Consider the following 21,482-nt stretch of genomic DNA (forward strand, 5'->3'; position numbering starts at 1 on the left):
ATATTGATAGAGACAACTGTCATAAGCAAAAGCTCTTTGGAGTCCTCAATAATTTAAGAATATTAAGGGGTCCTGAGATCAAACTGTTTGGAAACCACAGGTTGAGAACATTTCCCAAGATGTTAATGGTTCCATGGACAACTAATTCAGTGTAAGGTTCTCTTCAAATTAAAAGACTTCAACCATAGGCTCTCAAGGCCTTCAGTAGCTAGTGTGCAGTGTCAGCCTACAGGTCTGTCTCATTTCTGTAACACTCCCTAAACTTACTTGATCGACAAGACTTTTTTGGCACTAGAGTTGCCAGCAGTCCTCAAATATACCAGACCAACATAAGGGGTAGTTTTTAAAATATGTGTTTTATGCAGCACTTTAATATTGCATTTGGATTACTTTGGGGTTACTGACTTACATCCAAATGACCAAGTGATTCCTCCCAAAACAGTCTGGCCCAAAGCCAAATTCCTGTTTCTACTCCTGGAACCACTGGAAACTAATCTCACAGTGTTGGAGTAGCTATTTTGCCATGGCTCTCAATTTAATCAAGAACGATTTAAAATATGAATGGATATCTTGTTTTATTTTACCAGACAGAAATCTCAAATTACCAGTCACCTGGGAACTTCATTTACATTGTTTTTCCTCTTGAATATCTACCAGCAACTCCAGTAGAGTTTGGGAAACATGGTAGGAATGCTAACAAACTACCCCCAAAATTTGGTGGTCTAAAACATTTTTGTTCGTACATCTGCAATTTGGTCAGGGCTTAAAAGGAATAGTTCACTTTGCTCCACTTGGGATCAGCTGGGATGGCTCAAAGACCAGAGACTACAATAATCTGAAGCCTGCTTCACTCACATGCCTGATGGTTGATACTGGCTGTTGAATGAGATCTCAGCTGAGGCCTTGGCTGTAATGCCTACATGTGGTTTCCTCATGTAGTCAGGGCTTCCTCAGAACATGATGGCTGAATTCCAAGAGTAAGCATCCTAAGAGGAAGAGGCAGGCAAAAGCTGTATTGTCTTTTCTAACCTAGCCTTATCCAAAATACTAACAATGGGTCACTAAGGTGGGCCTTTATTCAAAGAGAGGGAAATTAGACTATCATTTGATAGGAAGGTCAAAGAATTTGTGGACATGTTCTACCACATACAGAATCAGAAGTTATTCCATAACTCCTCTCCTTCAGCCTCTTTTATTGCCAATTAACTATTTCCCAGCCTGCTTAACTACCTCTCCTGCCCCACCATGATGGAACTGGTATGCCTCATAAAACACCTGAAGTTGTTCAAGGCTATGATGTGAAATAAGCACCCAGTACACCCTCCACCAACTTCCTCCCGCTTTGTTTCTGCTTATTTTTTTTTTGATGTCACACATACCATATCCCCTTTAGCTTTTCAAAATAAGCAATATATTGGCCAGGTATGGTAGCACATGCCTGTAATCCCAGCACTTTGGGAGGCTGAGGTGGTTGAGTCACTTGAGGCCAAGAGTTCAAGACCAGCCTGGACAACATGGTGAAACCCCAACTCTACTAAAAAAAAAAAAAAAAAATTAGCTGGGTGTAGTGGCATGCCTGTAGTTCCTGCTGCTCAGGAGACTGAAGCACAAGAATCACTGGAACCCAGGAAGTGGAGGTTGCAGTGAGCTGAGATTGCGCCACTGCACTCCAACCTGGGCAAGAGAGCGAGACTCACACAGTATAGTATGTTAAAATGAACCTTGGAAAAGATTAAGATATGTTCACAGGCTGGTTCAATTTTACTAATACACATTACAGACCTATTACACCCTACTCCTGGGGGTGAGAGAGTTGGATTGAATCTCTAGTAAAGAACTAAACTTTCTGGGGGAATAATGAAACCATATAAAGTCTAATGCTCCTCTTCTACCTAAGCCAGCTGAATGTGCCCAGACAATGCAACATTCTTTGCTACTTACACAGAATCAAAATGTGTGAAACACCCCAGTTTCCAGGACTTAGTAGGTCACCATCTATTAGATCACAGTGGAGAGTCTTTAAAAAGAATCATACTAAGTCAAGTCTCTGATTCAATAGTTGCCTGTAGGTGTTTGTACTGAATTTTAGGTATAATCAAAAGAACTTAAAAGTACAGTGGGGAGGGAAAGGAGGAGATGCTGCACTGCTGAACACCAGCTTTGAGGAGCTGAAATGGCGATGCCTGTTGCCTAGCAACCTTTACTTTTTTTTTTTTTGAGACGGAGTCTGGCTCTGTCGCCCAGGCTGGAGTGCAATGGCACAATCTCGGCTCACTGCAAGCTCCACCTCCTGGGTTCACGCCATTCTCCTGCCTCAGCCTCCCGAGTAGCTGGGACTACAGACGCCCGCCACTACGCCCGGCTAATTTTTTTGTATTTTTAGTAGAGACGGAGTTTCACCATGTTAGCCAGGATGGTCTCGATCTCCTGACCTCGTGATCTGTCCATCTCGGCCTCCCAAAGTGCTGGGATTACAGGCGTGAGCCATCGCGCCCAGCCTGCAACCTTTACTCTTAAGGCATACTTGCCTGCTTGAAAGAGAGATCCTTTTCAACAGCTGTAATGCAAACATTAACCTAGTGAGTCAGCTGGGTAATGGGGTAACAAATAAAGGTAGGGACCCAAATGATTTTCCACTAACTGAAATCAGAGCATCTCCTCCAAAAGATTAATTAAAAGACAATGAACACCCAAATCAAGCTGAAGTTTTATTTAAAATGTCAAAGAAATGTTCCCCCAAAATGCTGGTGAATAAAGCAAAAGGATACCATACAGTGCTCTCTTCCTACGAGTTAGCCAGCCTATCCAAGTACAGGGCAATGTACAGTACTTAATGCTGGTAGAATTTCACAGTAGTTTAGTGTTAAAGATTATCTGTGCCTAGATTATGAAGAGATTCTCAGTGTGTGATGTTTAGTTCAGGGTTTACATCTTACTGGGCATGAACAAGAGCCCCTGCTCCTTGGCCATAGCCAAATCCCTTGGGCCCAAAGTTCTTTGCATAGCATCCTACAAAGGAAAAGGGAGGAAGGATAGTTAGTTCAAGTCCATTAAGCTTTGCTAGCACTGCTTAAGACGCACTCAACAAACCCCCATAAATTAAACAAACTGCTGTGTAAAAGGGCTCAACTTATTTAAGATGTTAAATGTGTCATGTACTAAATATCTTAAAGCTGTAAAGGCAAGTCCACGCATTCTGGCTGTATAGTGTTCAGCGTGGTCCTGCTGAGTTGCAAGCATGAGTCAGGCCAGGCCAGGTATGTATTTGTCTATTTTCTTCCACATACTTACGCTTTGCTCAAGACATGAAGGCAAAAGATGGCTATTTGTGGTGTTTTTATTGAGGGGGGGAGTTTTAAATGATCAGGAACTTAACTGTGGTTCTCTGTCATCTATAAGCATCTTGGGATATTTTATTTTCAAATAGTGGCACCCTTTTCTCCTTTTTTTTTTTTTTTTTTAAATGCCGGTGACATTTCATTAAACAAGAACCAGTGTGGAATATTCATATGGACAGCAGTAACTGAAATTAATTTTACCTTTACAATAGATTTCACCTTCTTTTTCAGTCAGAGTTGTTGATTCAAGACTCTTCCCACACTTTGCACATCGGAAACAGTTTTTGTGCCAGGGCTGGAAGAGATGACTGTGTCAGCATGTTTGAGAGGCCTGTTTCCTACAGTTCAATTTAGATGTGTGGCAAGAAGTGGCTCAGGATGATCACCCCAAAGCAAGCTCCTGACTTCTGTGGTTCAGCTCCAATGAGAAGGCTGAAACCAGTCCTCAGTATCTGCACTCTTGATCACCCACAGAAAGGCTGTTTCCCTAAGAGCAGCCTCAGTCCTAACCACAAGCCCAGTCTGCTCCTTTAAAGAGACCATCTTCTTTCTGGCCAAGAACTGCACAGCTCAAAGAGGTTAGCTGGTAACTTTTCCAAATCCACACACTGAATTTGCATCAGGTGTCCTGACTCGGATTCCTGCTTTTTTCACTATACTGAATAACCTGGAGATTCCCTTACAGTCTGGCCTTTTAAAGTTTAACCTTCAGGAGTGCCCCCTATGAAAACAAGTTCTTTTAAACAGAAAAGTGACTTGTCAAATAAGGGAATCACTTCAAAGAAGTTAATGATTCTGATGGAAAGGCATTTAAAGTTTCATATAAGACATTGATTTGTAAGACATCACCCAAGCAAGAAATGTGGAAGGGTTAGGGGAGAAAGGGAGCAGAGAGGAGTCATTTGCTGTTATTAATTCGAAATAGCACTTTACCTTTCCAGCTCCAATTATCTTCTCGGCGGCATATACAGAATCCCCACATCTGGAACACTTCTCAGCACCTCCGTATTTCTGAGCAAATTTAGAAGTGTTTGGATTTGTTGTAGGCCTGTGAGGCTGAACACTTGTGAAAAGAGGAAAAAAAATAGGCAAGAGTTTCCACAGGGCCCTTTTAAGTCCACAAGGCAGGAACAATGGAACTCTGGGACTTAACTGCTACACTGCCTCAAAGCTGGAGGCCTTTGCAGGCCAGCACAGGGGAGGGAATAAAGAAGAAATGACTCAGGTGCCAGCCAGAGTTACTACTTGAACCTATCTATGGGCTCATTATTATTTCAAAAAACCAGATAGGGACCCAAACTTAAAGATCTGTCCCTCTGAGTCTAAACAGAATTCATTTAATCCTCAGTGTTGGCCTCTCCACTAAGCAATTATGTTATGGTATATAAAAACTTACCAGAGCATATATTTTTACTCCAGAATAATATCACTGGAATCATACCTAGCTTTTACTTCACAGGAGTCGGAAAAACCACCATTAAGCAGTTTAAAGATTCCACAAATAGGTAAGTTAACTTTGGTCTGTAACTAAGAAATTTAGGCATGTTTTATAGATTACTTAGCCTCCCAGTATATCTTGAATAAAGGAAAGTGTGAATAGCCAACTTTCTTCATGGAAAAATATTTTAGAAATTTTGATTATTACTATGCGATCTGTTTATCTTTCATTTTTCTCTGGTAAGGGTGGTATTTTTGTCACTATTTGCAGATCACTGAGTAAACCATATTTCTTGCTATCAGTAGGAACTGTTTCCATTCAGTAAGGTGTACCTAGTATGTGCAGAACACTCTCGGGCTTTGAGAAGACTTTTTTTTTTTTAAGCCCTCTTAGAACCTTATAAATTAGCTGAGCAGATAAAATGATAGCACTCCACAACTGTTAATTTTTCCTACTGGAAAAACAATGTCTTCCTAGCACTTTGGGAGGCCAAGGTTAGTGGATCACTTGAGGCCAGGAGTTCAAGACCAGCCTAGCCAATATGGTGAAACCCCACCTCTACCAAAAACACAAAAATTAGCCAGGCGTGGTGGTGCACGCCTGTAATCGCAGCTACTCAGCAGGCTGAGACAAGAGAATCACTTGAACTGGGAGGCAGAGGTTGCAGTGAGCCGAGATTACGCCAGTGCACTCCAACTTGGGTGACAGAGTGAGACTATGTGACAAAAAAAAAAAAAAAAAAAAAAAGTGTGTGGGGGGAATTCTAAACAAATAAGTTATTTAACCTGAATATGAACTACTAAGTGAACTGTAACAAATTTAGCACCTTGATACGTTGGCAACAAAGCCTTTAAAGTTTAACACTACTCTCTCAAAGAATCAAAAACAAGAAATAATTTCCATTTTTAAGTAAAAAATGTTAAGTTAGAGAAAAATGATTTCTTGATGAAAAATGTTTACATAGAAGGAGTGACTGAGGAATTTTCACTGACTGCTTACATTGCACATGAGAAACACCTCTCATGATTCACACAGCACATTTCTCTACCATTTAATTTCGTGACATCCGGTCTCCAAGGTGCTGCGAAATGGAAGTAAATACAAATCACTTGCTTTTGAGAACATGACTCCTTGATACAGCTTGGAATGCTATAAAGCCAGAAGTAGAAATCACTGGAATTATTAATAAGAACTTTGTTAGGTCGAAACTCAATATTTTGAACTAGTTTACATTAGAAAATCAGAGTCCCATTTTATTTGCTTAGTTTCAACTAAAAATCTGGAGACTCCCAGGTTCCTGTTCAGCAAGCGGCACTAACTGTCGCAACTCATTTCTGAAGGTAACCAAAGGTCTCCCAACTCACCTCTCTGGCTTGATGCCCAGCCTCTCGCCACGGTCCATGTTAAGTGTGCCAGCGCCCTGGCCGTAACCGTAGCCTTTTGGCCCATACTTCTTTCCGTAGCAGGATTTGCAGTAGATCTCTTCATCGTGAATTGCCACTGTTGTGCTATCTAAATTTTTCCTGCAAACCACTGCAGGGGAAAAAGTTAGACTTTACACATGTTCCAAAGATGCCTTTTTCCTTAGAACAATAGTGGCACAGACACATGGCCTACAAATGGTGAAGGCTGAGGCTCCCTCACATTCCTGGTTTATCCTGTGGCTTCCCAAAAGCCATGAGACAGCATCTGGACTGGCCAGCTACATTCGAGGATTATTTACATTCCTCCATGGATATGACAGTTGCTTCAGAAATGTATCAGAATATAACATCCGGAAGCCTCAAGCTTTATTTTTAGTTTGTTTCGTTTATTTTTTATTACCTTTCCTATGGTGCCGATCAAACTCTTACTATGATTTCCCTTTCTGGGAGATCATATTAAGGGAGAAAAGTTTCAAAGGTGGCTATAAATTACTTAAACAAAAGGAATAAAACACCACCTTGCTCCCAACCCTCAACACTCTTAATCTTTTCAGCCTTCTCTTAACCAAGTACTGTTAAATCACAACCTAAAACAGAACAGAAGGGAAGCTCAGTGCCTTGGGGGACTTGCCTCTGTAGCCTTTCCTCCCCCAAAAGCACCCCCTGGGATAATAATAGTTCTAAATCCTAAATTCCAGTTTTCATCACTAGTCTAGACTGGGAAGTATCGCCCTTTCCTCTCCCCAGCAGCTTCTCCAGCAGTGATGAGTCCATCTGAAAATCGTCAAGTGCTTTAAAGTCTGCATTTGTTTTCCCTTCTGTCCCAAAGGAGAATGCATTCTTTCTTGATGGATCTCTTGCCACAGGACATTTCCACGTGTCCCACTTCATAAAACTGCCAAATGTCATCGTGTTTTCATCCAGACATTATTTCACTTTCTAAAACTTCAATTAAGCTTGAGAAAAAAGTAAATTGTGAGGAAACTCACTGGTAGCACACAATCTGGCAGCTGGAAATCAAAGATCAGAATTTCTCCCCCTTATTTAAAAGACAATTATATGACGATGCAGAGTAGAATGATGGTTACCACAAGCTCGGAAGGGTAGGGTGTCAGGAAGGTAGTGGGGAGAGTTAATGGGTGTAAAAATATAGTTAGATAGAATAAGATCTAGTATTTGATAGCACAACGGATGATTACTATCAACAATGATTTATTGTACATTTAAAAATAAGACAGTACTAACTGGAATGCTGGTAACAAAAAAATAATAAATGCTTGAGGTAATAGATACCTCATTTAAGATGATGTGATTAATATACATTGTATGCCTGTAGCAAAACATCTCATGTACCCCATAAATATATATACCTACTATGTACCCATAAAAATTAAAAGTAAGAAAAATAAAAGGGGAGGGTTGAATAAAAAGGAAGGAGGACAAAAGGAAGGACAGCAAAGAGGAGGGGAGGGAAGCAGGACTAGCTGGCTGGTTTAAAATAGAGTTAAACTTTGAAGGTTCTATTATCTTAGACTAAAGTCTTCTATGGTAGAATGAAATGGCATCTACTCTGGAATCTAACTGTTGAGGCTCAAGTGCTGAAATACATCTGCCTAAAGATGACTATATCTTAAACCATAGTTAGCCAACACCATGCACTGCTGAAGGACAACTACCCTTAACAGACAGAATAAATTAAATACTGTTTTGAAAAACCTGTATGAACCAAAACAAGTGTAGGTATATGAAAGTGTTACTATATAACCACCCCTTTCTTCCCCAGTCCTCATCCCTGTTCTCTGCAGTAAAATTCTCATAGGTCTGCAAACTACTCTGAATTATTTCCTTAAAAGGCTTTAGTCAGCGAGACAAATATTAGAAAGGATTGGTAGAAATGACCAGTAAAGAACTTGACATTTAGTAAAACAAATGTCAACAGCATACACGCATGTGTTATTATGGTGTAGACATTGTGGCTTAACCCAGACAGATGAAACTGAGAGCAATTTCTAAAGTATTTGCATTCTGTTTCCATACTTTCTTGGTTACAAGCCTGCTGAAAAATAGATTCCTTTTTTAAAAAAGTAACTTCTAAAAGCAATGGTTAAACCAAGTCTTCTGAGGAACGCATACATAGTGAACATTCCTATGTAGTATTTTTATTTTTTTGTAACTGCAACTTTCTGTTGTCTGCTTCTGGTTGTCTGCAAAGCAGTTATGCTATTAAAGAGGTCCAGATACCTTGAATGCTGGCTCCAATGAGGGAAAAGGACAATTCAAATTTGAGAAAGAAGTCTTTTCCTGAAGATTATTTCTCAATGTAACCAATTTTTAACCTATGGTTTTCTATAGGAATTTTCCCTGTACAATACTATTGATAAGGCAAACATCTACCCATATGGGTGGGTTTACCTGACATATTCATTAAAGAAAATTCTGTCATTAAATCAGAAGATGATTAATGAAGTGCTTTAAGTTGCTACTCTACAGTTTTAAAACCGAAGACTTTGTTGTCATTAAAGGGAACCTGAGAAAGAGAAAGCTGGGGTGGATGAGGAGCAATCATTTACTCAAAAATGGGAGCTAAGCCCTTGTAATGTGCCAGAAACTGTGCTAGGTGCCAGACCACATAAGTGACACCCAGCTCTCAGTGAGGTGGGGGAAGCAGATGTGTTAACAAAATAAAGGCCAAAATGGAGGCCAAAAGCTATGGGGACACAAAGGGAGGCTGGGTGTCTTGAGCCACCCCCGTCTTTGCTGCTAGGCTGGGCATTTACAACATCTAAGAAGACAGGTAAAAACCATTCGTGCTTCAAAATGATCTTTGTTGGCAAAACCACAATTTTTCCTTAAATAGGCATATTGAAGCTCTGTACATAAAATTCCGTCAAAGGTGGAGCACGGGGAGCTACTTACTGCAGAGAAAGCAGCAGCGGTGGAAGCTCCTGCCATCACACTGCACCTCTTCTGCGTGGTACACGGTCCTCCCACAGGCCCCACACTTGTTTCCACCTCCCCAGACAGGCATTCTGAAGGAATAAAGGATTCATTAGAATGTCCCTGTGCTGGTCGTATGGCTCCCTAAGGGCTGTTTAAGCCCAGGGACAGCTGCAGATTTTTGTTTCTTTATGAACCTCTCTAACCACATCTTTCAAAGGCCTGCGTTCCTCCAAAATAACCTCATCTCCTCTCCCAAATCACAACTCTTTCATTAGGAAACTGGCTTGTCGTGCACAAGATTTTTTTTTTCTTGCCAGACAAAGGACCTGCATTCAATACAACAGTACAGGTCACCAGGCACAAAACAAGCTATGCTGTTAGAATCCACAGGAGTTAAGAAAGAAGCATGGGGAGGGGAAAGGCAAGCCTTGTCCCCCTCCCTAATTGCCCATTTTTAATAAACATTTTTTTTAAACCCAGCTGAAGATCTTACCCTTGCGTGAAGGTTTTCATTACATGTTTAATTCATTGTAACAACACTAAATTCTTAATGTTTAACATATATAAGCTATGACACGCTTTCTAGGGAAGAAAGTGTGTTGCCCTGCAAGAAGTTTTATATTTGTTTGCCGAAATTACACGATTGTAGCATAAGTAGCTGTGTCTGTGACTCGTACAACCGCATGCACAGAGCCTTTGCTGTAACCACAACAAACGCCCATCCAGATGGCTCTGGCTTAAGTTTCTATGCTTCACTAACCCCAAGGCCCACTAGTGCAGCCAGCAGTTGGGTTTTCCTCTTTGACAAGTCAGTCAGGCCATACAGAATCTGCTACAAGTTCCCTTCCTACCAATTGAACTGTTCGCTGAGCATGCAGGAATAGCCTCTGAATAGTATGGTCTGCTGTAAAGGGCAAGCTGGAAGTACAGATCCTAGGGTGTCTCACTGTCATGTAGGGCCAACATTTTCTCATCTCCCGTCTCAACAAATTGGTCTGCCTCGACCACTTTAAAATGCCTGGTTCTGGCCGGGCATGGTGGCTCACACCTGTAATGCCAGCACTTTGGAAGGCCAAGGTGGGTGGATCACCTGAGGTCAGGAGTTTGAGACCAGTCTGACCAACATAGCGAAACCCCGTCTCTACTAAATTAAAAAAAAAAAAAAAAAAAAAATTAGCCGGGTGTGGTGGCAGATGCCTGCAGTCGCAGCTACTTGGGAGGCTGAAGCAGGAGAATTGCTCAAACCAGGAAGCGGAGGTTGCATTGAGCCAAGATTGTACCACTGCACTCCAGCCTGGGCGATAGAGCAAGACTCTGACAAAAAAAAAAAAAAAAAAAAAAAAGCCTGGTTCTGAATGGCCAGCTTCCTCAGATGCCTTAACCAGTATAGAAAGTTGTCCTGCTAAGAAGGCATGTTATGTCTGCCTGCCCTGAGTGGTATCTAAAAACACAAGCGATTAATTCCTCTTTCCCCATCATCTTTTTCGAGCTTCCTTCTGTAGAGTGGCATTTGCAGCCCTTGCCTGTTAGGTCTCCTTAGATAGATTGCTTGCCTCTCTAGGAAATAGGTGGCTAATAAGGCCGAGGCCTCTTACTAACCCAAACCTGGCTAGAAAGAGAAGGGAAACAGAGTGCTGCTAAGTAGAAAAGATTAAAGTCTCCAATCCTTAAAATCAAAAGGTATGTGGGAAATTCTCATCCTACCCCATTAAGGTGATCCAGCACCTGACGATTTCCTGAACACAAAGATGAGGCCTTTCCAAAAGAAAGATTAATGGAGTTGATCACTGTGGTGGGGAACTTTCCAGCACTCAGTATTCTCTTGCCTCTCTTCTGGTGATACCTTCCCTAGACTGTCTTCTGGGAAAGCAGCCATCTCTTTCTTAGACCATGTGGTTTAGAGAAGTGCTTATTAAAATGTGGTCTCCTGGTGATGGATGGGCCACTATTCTTGTTACCAATTTGAGACAAAATTCAGGTAAGCATTTAGAAACTTTTGTGCCACAAAAACTAAGAGAAGATCAGTGAACTCATCTTGTTGAACAGAGTCATCAGTCTGTACTTGGAAATTAAAAATAACAGTCCTTTACTTATATGGTTTGGCTGTGTCCCCACTCAAATCTCATCTTGAATTGTAGCCCCCATAATTCCCATGTGTTGTGGGAGGGACACGGTGGGAGGTAACTGAATCCTGGGGCGGGTCTTGCACATGCTGATCTCATGATAGTGAATAAGTCTCACAAGATCTGATGGTTTTATAAAGGGGAGTTTCCCTGCATGCGCTCTCTTGCCTGCTGCCATGTGAGAGGTGACTTTGCTCCTCATTCACCTTCTGCCATAATTGTGAGGTCTCCCCAACCATATGGAACTGTCAGTCAATTAAACCTCTTTCCTTTATAAATTACCCAGTCTCAGGTATGTCTTTATTAGCAGTGTGATAACAGACTAATACGTTTACCATAGATGATTTGAAAAGCACTGGTTTTAGATGGTATTGACTCTACCCCTATCTTAGTCTGTTTCGTGTTGCTATTACAGTATACCAGAGACTAGGTAATTTACAAAGAACAGACTGAGAATATAAAGATTTGAAGGCTGGGAAGTCCAAGATCAAGGTATGGTGGTTTAGTGTCTGCTAAGGGCCCCATATCTGCTGCAAAATGGTGCCTCCAATGCAGCATCCTCTGGAGGCCAGGAACACTGTACCTTACATGGCAGAAGAGCAGAAGAGGGTGAACCCGCACCCACCAGGCCTTTTTATGGTGGTACTAATCCATTCAAGAGAATGGATCCCTCATGACCTAAACATCTCCCATTAGGCCCAACTCCTAACGCTGTTGCATTGGGAATTAAGTTTTAACATGATTCTCAGAGGGGACAAAAACACTTAAACCATAGCAACCCCCAACTCCGAGGCTGGGCATGTGACTCAGTCATGGCCAATCAACTGTGCCTTATCTTATCCTGCATGCCTCAGTTATGAGCCAATAAATTCCCTTCTTAAGTCATTTGGAATTGGAGCTCTTGTTCCGTAAAACAAACAACACACACACACACACACACACACACCCCTGACTGGTATGGCTTGTTATCACTAAACTGTAAGTCTGAATTTGCAAAAAGCCAACTTCTCTTAACCAGACAGGAACAAAGTCATTCCAAGGGTCCACAAATGTTACCAGGCTTACGGTGAAGGCATCCACATAGGATCAGTATCTTGCAACAATAGGACATGTTTACAAGCTTTCCTTTTGTAGCTGCATAAATCTTTTATTCTCCTCTCTGGAGACAGGCACTCCATTGTTTAAATCCAGAGTGAAACATAAGCCTGGCTGTAAAACCTAAGACATAAAGCCTTGGCTCCAACAGCCTGCACTGACCCGTGTTTGTAGTACAGTCAGAGAAACTGACCTTGCCCCTTGCCTCCAAAGTTACCTGTATTCTGAATGCTCATGGATGCAACAGACATCTGCTGGAAGTTCCTTCATGATTCCTACAGAACCAAAGGCCAAATCCAGGCCTCCAGGTAATGACACTACAATTACTTATATTGGATCCCAAGTATCAACTGGTTCTTAAAATACTTTGTTGTTGTCGAGGCATTTCTATCATTGAAACATTTCTCATATTAGAAAGTGAACTGTTAATACCAACTTGGTATTTTTCATTTTCACACATATTTACTTTGCAGCAATCACCAGTAAGGAGCCAGACTGCTATCATGACTGAGGCTAGACTCGGCTGTCTTGGAATAACACTTAAAAATACATTAAAAGGAAAACCCAACTAATAACCTTGTTATTCTCTTCCATACCATTGAAGAACAGCCTGGATTTTTAAGAAAGAAGGAATATCTTCCCTTTCTTTATGTAATTCAGGGTTTCTTTAAACTTACTTATTCTAAGTTAACTGCACCAGCCAAACGTAAATGTGTCAGCTTTTCAGGAAATACCTAATCAAAGTTCCACAGCATTCAACTTACTGTGCAATGTTGCTGGTCCCTTGAGGGTGGGGACCACATCTCTGTATTCTCCACACCATCTACAAGAGTATTCGCATATATCAAAATATTGCAGTTCTATCCAGTTTAAGGGCTTTCCTAAGGATTTCTGAATAACCTTTTCTGTGATAGAGGGAAATGATGTAACATAACATCTTCAAAAAGCTTCAGTTGGATTTACATTGTTTTTTTTTAAGATGGTTAGGGAGCCAGGTGTGGTGGCTCACGCCTGTAATCCCAGCACTTTGGAAGGCCGAGGCGGGCAGATCACAAGGTCAGGAGATCGAGACCATCCTGGCTCACACGGTGAAACCCCGTCTCAACTAAAAATATAAAAAATAAGCCGGGCGCGGTGGCGGGTGCCTGTAGTCCCAGCTACTCGGGAGGCTGAGGCAGGAGAATGGCGTGAACCCAGGAGGCGGAGCTTGCAGTGAGCCGAGATAACGCCACTGCAGTCTGGCCTGGGTGAAAGAGCGAGACTGTGACTCAAAAAAAAAAAAAGAAACGAAGTTCAAATTTGCACTTTTAGGCTGAACCTCTAATGGACATTTCCTGAATTTGGCTGGAAGAAGTATGACGATCTTCCATTTCTGTCACTCTTGGTATTGCTGTGCATAAAACAAAAAAAAAAAGCAAGTCTTCATTTTTCTTACAAGCCTTTGGCCGCACTACTCCACTACAGCTGCCATTAATCACAGCAAACTGGATTTGCACTAAGCAATCTGGGCTGCATGCCTTTCCCAAATCCTAGGCATTAATTTACAGAATGGTAAAAGCAAAAATAAAATCCCACTTTACATCTGATAAAATAGGGCAAATTCTGTTTCTCAGTCTTGTTCCTTGCTTTTCAGTGTCTGAAAGAGTTCCAGCACTAGGATTTATCCACTGTATTACATGTTACAACATGATTTATATCTGAAGACCTATGTGCAATTTCTCTTTGCTGCCTCTCCTTAGCCTAAGATACCACCCAAAATTCGTAAGACTCACCCATGGGGAAAAACTGACATAGTCTAAGTCTGAGTCGTCTTATGGTACAGTTACCTCATTCTCTAGATAACTGTGGTAGGAGTTATTAAGAAATTATTTTAGGCAGATAGAGAGGAAAAGGGGTCCTTGCGAAGTTTTCATTTTTTAAAGCATCTCCGGAAAAGTTTCTTGTAAAGCCCTGGCTCTTAGAGCCAGGCTGGCAACCTTTGATATGCAAATGCAGGCCATGTGGGCCACGCAAATGCCCACCTATGCCTGGTGACAGGGCAGCTTCCACATATCCCCATGTGTGTGGAACATCATGGTGCCCTGTATTTGCATATTAAAAAGCTAGGATGTGAGGGCCAGCTTTTTCTTGGGCTACATGAATGACATGCCTGGTCAAACCAATCCCCTAAGCCCTATGTAAATCAGACATCACCTCCTCCAGTCTTTGCATATATACCAGGCTGGTATCCATGGCAGGTGGGGACCTCCTCTTTGGGCTTTGGAGCCCCCCTCCCTCTGTCTCTGTACTGGGGAGCTTCTTCCTTCTTATTAAACTCTCCACTCCTTAAAACCACTCCACATGTGTCCGTGTCGTTTTATCTAAACCGGTGGCAGGACCAAGAACCCTTGTGTTCCTGCACCCATCAGAGCCGTATCATAATCAAGAGCTGACTACCTGAGCCATTCTCATACCATTAGTGCCGCATTTACTGTCTTACTTTAGAATCAGAATGATTTGAATCTATGAAATTCAAATCTATATGTTACCATTTAAAGTTTAAGTTAGCTGCTCTAAAAGTTTGGATTGAATTAGTCTATATTCTATATTTACCCAGATTCTAAATGCCTACAGAAGTTTTGACATTTTATTACTACATGTAGGGCCTTGTTATTACACTAGAACCTGACTATAATCCAATTTCCCCTAAAGGAGAATTTTTTATAAAATACAGTCTCATCTTGAGCCACATCCAGGGGGAGTCACTTGTTAAAGAATGTAAGTTAGTAGCACTGTCCCCAGTTACGATGACTTTTTAGCAAGGCCAGGATTTGGCAGCTGTAGGTAATTGGAAATTAAGCTTTCAGTTGATGCCTGTTCTACAAATTTTTTCTTCTGTTACCCTGACTACCTACTTACTCTACTTCTCTTACAGAAGTGAATACCACTGAACCAAGGATGAGCTCTTCATGTCTTAGTGATCAGCTCCATACTCCATTTGGCTCCTCCTACTGAAGCCAAATCCTCAACCTGGCCTTTAAGTCAGTTCAGCGTAAGGGCAAAGTAAGAACACACGTTTGGAGTCCAGGAAGTGTCATTTCTCTCATCCGTAAACTTAGGGCAATAGTACCTTTTTTAGAGAGTTAAGAACAGTACCATCTTTATAGAGTTATAGATGAGATAACGCTTGCATAGTAGGGACTGAAATGATAGTATCAATATTTAGCAATGTTCTAACCTTTGTTATCAATACTCATCTTGCCCTACCATCTCACATATCTATTCCTTCCTTATCCCCCAAACCCTCCCCATCAAGGCAACTGCCTTACCTGCCTTCCATCCAGCTAACTTCATTTCTGTATCTCAAGTAATTTTTCTAGGGTAGAGGCAGCTTATAAGCACTGTATAACGCTTTACTGTTTATGAAGTTCTCATATAAATGTATTAATTCAACAATATGTCATAAACCATGTACTGGGTTAGGGGCTGAGGATAAATGGGTCGTAAGGAAAGGCCCGTTTTGCACAGAGTTCTACTGTGGTGGTAAAAACATGTGGACAAATAACAGCAATATAATAAATGACACAGAGCCATGCAAAAAGGGCTTTTGAAGGTCTGCACCATTTACTTTCACAGGCATGACAAAACAGTTTCACCTTGCAGATCCACTGATAGTGGATTCCTGGAACTACGCTGAGAAAGATTCTGAAATTCAGTCCAGGTTCTACAATCAAGAGAACTGTGATTAATTATTTTTACCATGGAAACCGCAGTACACATGCCACCTTTTAGACATGCCAGATATAAAAGAAACAGTGTGGAGCTTAGAATCAGACAGACACAAGCTGGTTATCAAAGCTAGTTATCAGCTATGTGATCTTGGCCAAATTTCCTTAACCTCTGAGCCTTAACTTCCTCAGAGGTAACTTGGAAATGGATGAGAACTATCTTATAGGTGGTTGTAAAGATTTGATGAGATAAAGCTTGTAAAGTACCTGGCAAAGAGCCTGTACTCCACAAATGGGCGGACTTCCTTTTCCTTTTAGGAGCACTCGGGGCCTGAATATACCAAGTTCAGTCAGTTAGGTCAAGGGTCCCAACCCCCAGGCCACAGACTGATGGCTGTGTTTTGTGTTCAGGCTACTTGCTACTAGTCTGTGGCCTGCTAGGAACCAGGCTGCACAGCAGGAGGTGAGTGGAGGGTAAGTGAGCGTTACCACTTGAGCTCTGCTTCCTGTCAGATCGGCAGAGGCATTAGATTCTCATAGGAGCTGGAACGCTATTGTGAATTGTGCAGGTGAGGGATCTAGGTGCCCACTCGTTATGAGAATCTAATGCCTGATGATCTGAGATGGAACAATTTCATCCTAAAATTTCATCCCAAAAGCATCCCCCCACCATCCATGAAAAAACCGTCTTACACAAAACTGGTCCCTGGTGCCAAAAAGGATGGGGACTGATGAGTTGGGTGACTTGCTGAGGTCACAGATCTCCAAAGAAACAAATCAGGCTCATGTTTTGATTCCAGAACCACAAGCTTTCCTCAAAACTCCTGTATCTGACATGTACAGAACATTAAGGGTTGAGACTATTCAAATGATCTGAGAATTCTCAATCCTTGAGTTATCAAATTACACATACAAATTACACACCTTCCTCTCCATCCAACTAGCAGTCAGTAAGTGGTCTCTGTGCACCACTCTCACACCCAAACTGCTACTTTCAACCAAAAAGCTTTTTATTACCTCTCTCTGCTAACCTAAATCTAACCCCACTGAAGGAAAACTCTCTTCTAATCTAGTGAACACTCCTGTGTGTACCTCAGCCTCACCATTCTTACTCCTTCTGTATTCTGCTACCACTCATGTCTTCAGTTAGAGTGCAGCAAAATTGGACACAGATTTGAATCACTATCTGCCAAATCCTATATTGTAATTAAAATGCAACTATATATGCTATAAGCTCAGTAACCCTGATCCCCAGCATCTGCCATAGCAATCCACAATCTGTGCAAAACTACAAGTTATTTAATTATTCAAACAATTTAATATTTGCATGATTTTTTTAATGGAATCAGACCTAGATATATATGCTGAGACTCTTGTTTATTTGCGAAATGATCACAGGTTGTTCATTTGATCTGCTAGCTTTCTCATTTTAAAAATGCAGACAATGCTTATGTATACAATAAGGCAGTTTTTAGATTAAACAATATATGCAAAACACCTAGAATCATGTCTGCCACATGACAGGTAATAATAATTACAAATACTTCTATAAAGCTTAATATAAGCTTTACTTGGCCGGGCGCGGTGGCTCACGCTTGTAATCCCAGCACTTTGGGAGGCCGAGGCGGGCGGATCACGAGGTCAGGAGATCGAGACCAGGTGAAACCCCGTCTCTACTAAAAAAATACAAAAAATTAGCCGGGCGCGGTGGCGGGCGCCTGTAGTCCCAGCTACTCGGAGGCTGAGGCAGGAGAATGGCGTGAACCCGGGAGGCGGAGCTTGCAGTGAGCCGAGATTGCGCCACTGAACTCCAGCCTGGGCGACAGAGCGAGACTCTGTCTCAAAAAAAAAAAAAAAAAAAAAAAAAAAATATATATATAAGCTTTACTTATGTTTATATTACCTCATTTAATCCTCATAACAACTAAAGTAAGCACTACCACTGTTCTCATTTTATGAGTGGGGAAACTGAGGCATAGAGCTATTAAATGACTCATAACTGTGAAACCAAAATAAAATTACCAATTCAACTTAAAAATGAATACCAAAAAAACTCCAATTCAAAATTATTTCACTGATGTTTTGCTAAACTAAACCACTGGTAGCAATACAGATATAGTACTGACCTCCATGGCTATGGCATAGGTTCTTCTTAAGCTGAGTAGTTCCTGTACTGTGTGCTGGATGAGGATTCATTCCTCTCTGCTTATTTTCCTTTGGAAGTACTGTGAAATCACCATGAAGCCCTCTTTCCTATAGTGAACTGGGAAGTAATTTGGCCCTAATGTATTACATGGTGTCTGTTCTTATTAGTCAAAGACAGTTAATAGTACTGTTGGCACAATGAGATTGTAAACAAAAAAGCAAGGAACCCGATATCCTTTCCAGATCATTCACCATATACTTCTATTAGTTCTTCCTCTGTGACTTACAACAATAAAATTTTTAACAATCAGAAATTGTGCCTGTGGTAAAAAGCAATTTGAGGAGGAAAAAATATTAAAAAAAAAAGAAATTGTGCCCAGCTTCTCCACTATCCAGACTAAGAAATATTCCCTTAATTCAGGATTCTTAACCCAGAGGCCACAATTCCTTTTAATTCTGGGGTTGGGGAACTTGGTACCACATACTTTATGTTACGTCATTTTGAGAAGGGGTCTGGAGGCCTCACAGGAGTGCCATGATATAAAAACAGTTAGAAACCCCACCTAGGTAATCAAAGACCTAGAGGTGTCTGGGGATCCCCACCCAACAGAACCCAAGGGATGGCATGCTGGCAGTCAGGGTAAGGTGCCTTGAGGAAACCTGTGAACATCTGCACAGAGAATAAAGCTGGGCTCCAGGCAAGGTCTAGGAAACGCTATTCAGGTGTGAGCCAGCTCTCTCCTGAAACAGACTTTCACTGATAGCCTTTTCCCACATATATTCAACCAAGTGCACAACTTTGTCTAATTACAAGGAACCACTCCCAGGCTGGGCTGGGCTTTGTACAAGTATCCACAGGCCTTATGACAACCCTGCAAGGTATGTGCCACTACACCCATTTTACATGATGAAGTATTGAGGCCAAAGAGTAAAGTTAATTTGCCCAAGGGCATCAAACCAATGGGTACTGGAGTTGAGGTGTGAATTTGGTCCTGCGTGGCTTTGTTCCTGCCCTTTTCAGCCAGGCCTCCTCCTTCCATAGGGGGCTCCCTTTTGGGGTTCATTTGATTCACTTCACTTTTGACAAAGAAGAAAAATTAGAGACCCAGATCACTATAGCAATTTAGTGTCAGAGTTGCCTCTGGACTCAGGCTTCTAAAACTCCTCATTTATTGCTGTCCCCTCTATACCAACATTCTTGCTGTTTCAGGATAAAATTCAATCTCCCCCAAATCCAAGTGATTTTGCAATTTCATCAGGACAGGCCTCCAGCAAGTACTGCTTTCAGCACAGTACTTAGCATATACCAGTATCAATCAATATTTGTTAAATACATTTGGAGAAATGCATTAAAAATGTATGATACAAACTTTCGATCAAATCTGCAAACAAATACCTATTGTATGAGTCAAATTATATTTTTGTTCCCTATAATCACAACCTTATTCGCTCCTTCCTTCTTTCAGTCAATTGTCCAAGGCACCCAAGCAAGCACTGTGAGTTTCAAAGACTCATGTGATGCAGGTCTGGTCTCAAAGGTAACACAGCACCAAAAGAGCAAAGAAAACTACAGTGCAGAGGAGAAAGGACCCAGAGAAATACTGACAAAGTATCAGTGACAATGGATGACAGCGATGACCCCAGGAGTATTGGGGGAGACCACTTAGTACTTCACAACATCCTTTGTAGCTTGGCATGCAGTTCTGAAATTATGTTAGATTCTCCCTTTCAAAATCTATCATACAATTCTTTCTTGAAAAACGTGAGTCAAAGTACAGTCAACTTTGTGGCTGTCCTATTTGAATTCTTGGCATTTTATAAGTAGAGTTTTAAAACAGGTTAATTGGAAAAGTCAAGAATTAAATACGACGATTTTCACTGCCCGGGTTAAAAAATTACTAACCGCCCCCGCCAAAAAAAAAAAAAATTCTGTATGGAAAAGCATTTATAAAGGGAAAATGTGCTTGGTTTGCAGACTGCAAATAAAACAGGTTAAACATTTTGGGTAGCCATTTAAGTAAAAATCGTTTAACAAATGTCCTGGCTTAGAAGGGGGAAAGGGATCCGCCGGTTTGGAAAGCCCGCCCCCCGCCCCCAGGGGGTGCCTACGTGGAGCTCCTGAATCTGGCTCTGGAGAACCCAGAATGTGATTCTCAGGACCTGTCGCATAATTTCACAACCAAGCTCTTGCATTCTTCTTCTGAATCGTAGAAAGTTCTGGAAACAGCTAGGAGTAAGCGATTGACATTTCCCTGCTGTTCCTTCAACACAGAGGGGTTCGGTGCTTGGTGGGCAGACACCACCAAACAATGGGGATGCCAGGAGCCCGGTACGGCGGCAGGAGCAGTACCCTGGGCTCGGGGGGATGTAGAAGCCCCATTCCACCCCTAGGGGACCGAATCCGGTAAGGTCGCCCTCGGTGCTCACCACACTCCGGGCAGAGGGGGCCCTGAGACTCGGACCCCCACCCCAGAAAGAGCCTGCCGCTGGACGAGGGGACCCACGGCTGCTAAGAGGCGGATTAGCAGAAACGCGAAACTCACGACCCGCCTCTCCCCCAGAGAAACCAGTAAGGAGAAATTAAAGGTCACCTAAGATTATTTACCTGCCCCGTGGGCCTGGGATCCCACGGCATGGCCTGGGCGGACTCGGGGACAAGGGCAGGTGTGTTTGGGGGATGAGAGAGAAAATCTGGGGCGCAGGGGTGAGGAGGCTGGCAGGGACACAAATGCGGGCCGGGATGGGGATGTCGGAGGAGACCGGGGCGTGCCGGCCGGGCGGCAGCACGATCCCGGGAGGCGGTGGAAACCCCCTGCAACTCTCGCCCCGGGGTTGGCGGCGGCGCCGCGGAACCGCCCCACCGCCCCTACTCACTTGAGTCGGAGGCGGGAGCACGTACAGCAGGCGGAGCTAGCGAGGCTGAGCTGGAGGGAGGGTCCAGGGAGTCGGAGATCCGAGGCTAAGCGCGCGCCGGTGCCTTTTAAAGAGCGCTCTGTGGGCGTGGCCTGTGTCCGCCCCGCCCGCCGGATTCCCGGAGCCGCTTGCCGGGCTGGGGCGTGTAGCGGGCGGGCTGCCCTCGGCCCGGCTCCGGGCTAGCCACCAGGAGACAAAAGGCAGGAGGCCCGCCTCTTCCTGCAGCTTCCCGCCCGCCCGGCATCTTCCCACGTCCCGGGACCGCTCCCTCCCACTGGGACCCGGCAGTTCCAAAAGCCACTGGGACTTGGAGAGGGACTTCCTTCCCCTCCAGGGAGGCCCGGAGGCGGGACGGTCCC

General features: G+C 42.7%; 1 protein-coding gene across 5 annotated transcripts; it reads right to left on the reverse strand.

The window, feature by feature from the left end:
• Positions 1–2,695: 2,695 nt before the first annotated feature.
• On the reverse strand, positions 2,696–21,189 carry CSRP2 (cysteine and glycine rich protein 2). Of its 5 annotated transcripts, none has more exons than XM_055237456.2 (7): positions 21,085–21,188; positions 9,117–9,229; positions 6,141–6,309; positions 5,776–5,925; positions 4,272–4,401; positions 3,540–3,633; positions 2,696–3,009 (listed from the first exon to the last, which is right to left on the reverse strand). In XM_055237456.2, exons 2-7 carry the CDS (start codon positions 9,226–9,228, stop codon positions 2,933–2,935), a joined length of 732 nt encoding a protein of 243 aa, XP_055093431.1. In that variant the 5' UTR covers position 9,229; positions 21,085–21,188; the 3' UTR covers positions 2,696–2,932. The 5 variants fall into 5 exon arrangements, with proteins under 5 accessions (XP_055093431.1, XP_055093432.1, XP_055093435.1 ...); XM_055237457.2 differs by lacking the exon at positions 21,085–21,188 and adding an exon at positions 20,816–21,058; XM_055237460.2 differs by lacking the exon at positions 5,776–5,925 and having other exon boundaries at positions 3,558–3,633; positions 21,085–21,189.
• Between the last annotated feature and the right edge of the window lie 293 nt (positions 21,190–21,482).

Source organism: Symphalangus syndactylus, chromosome 13 (assembly GCF_028878055.3).
Source record: "Symphalangus syndactylus isolate Jambi chromosome 13, NHGRI_mSymSyn1-v2.1_pri, whole genome shotgun sequence".
Classification (NCBI taxonomy): domain Eukaryota; kingdom Metazoa; phylum Chordata; class Mammalia; order Primates; family Hylobatidae; genus Symphalangus; species Symphalangus syndactylus.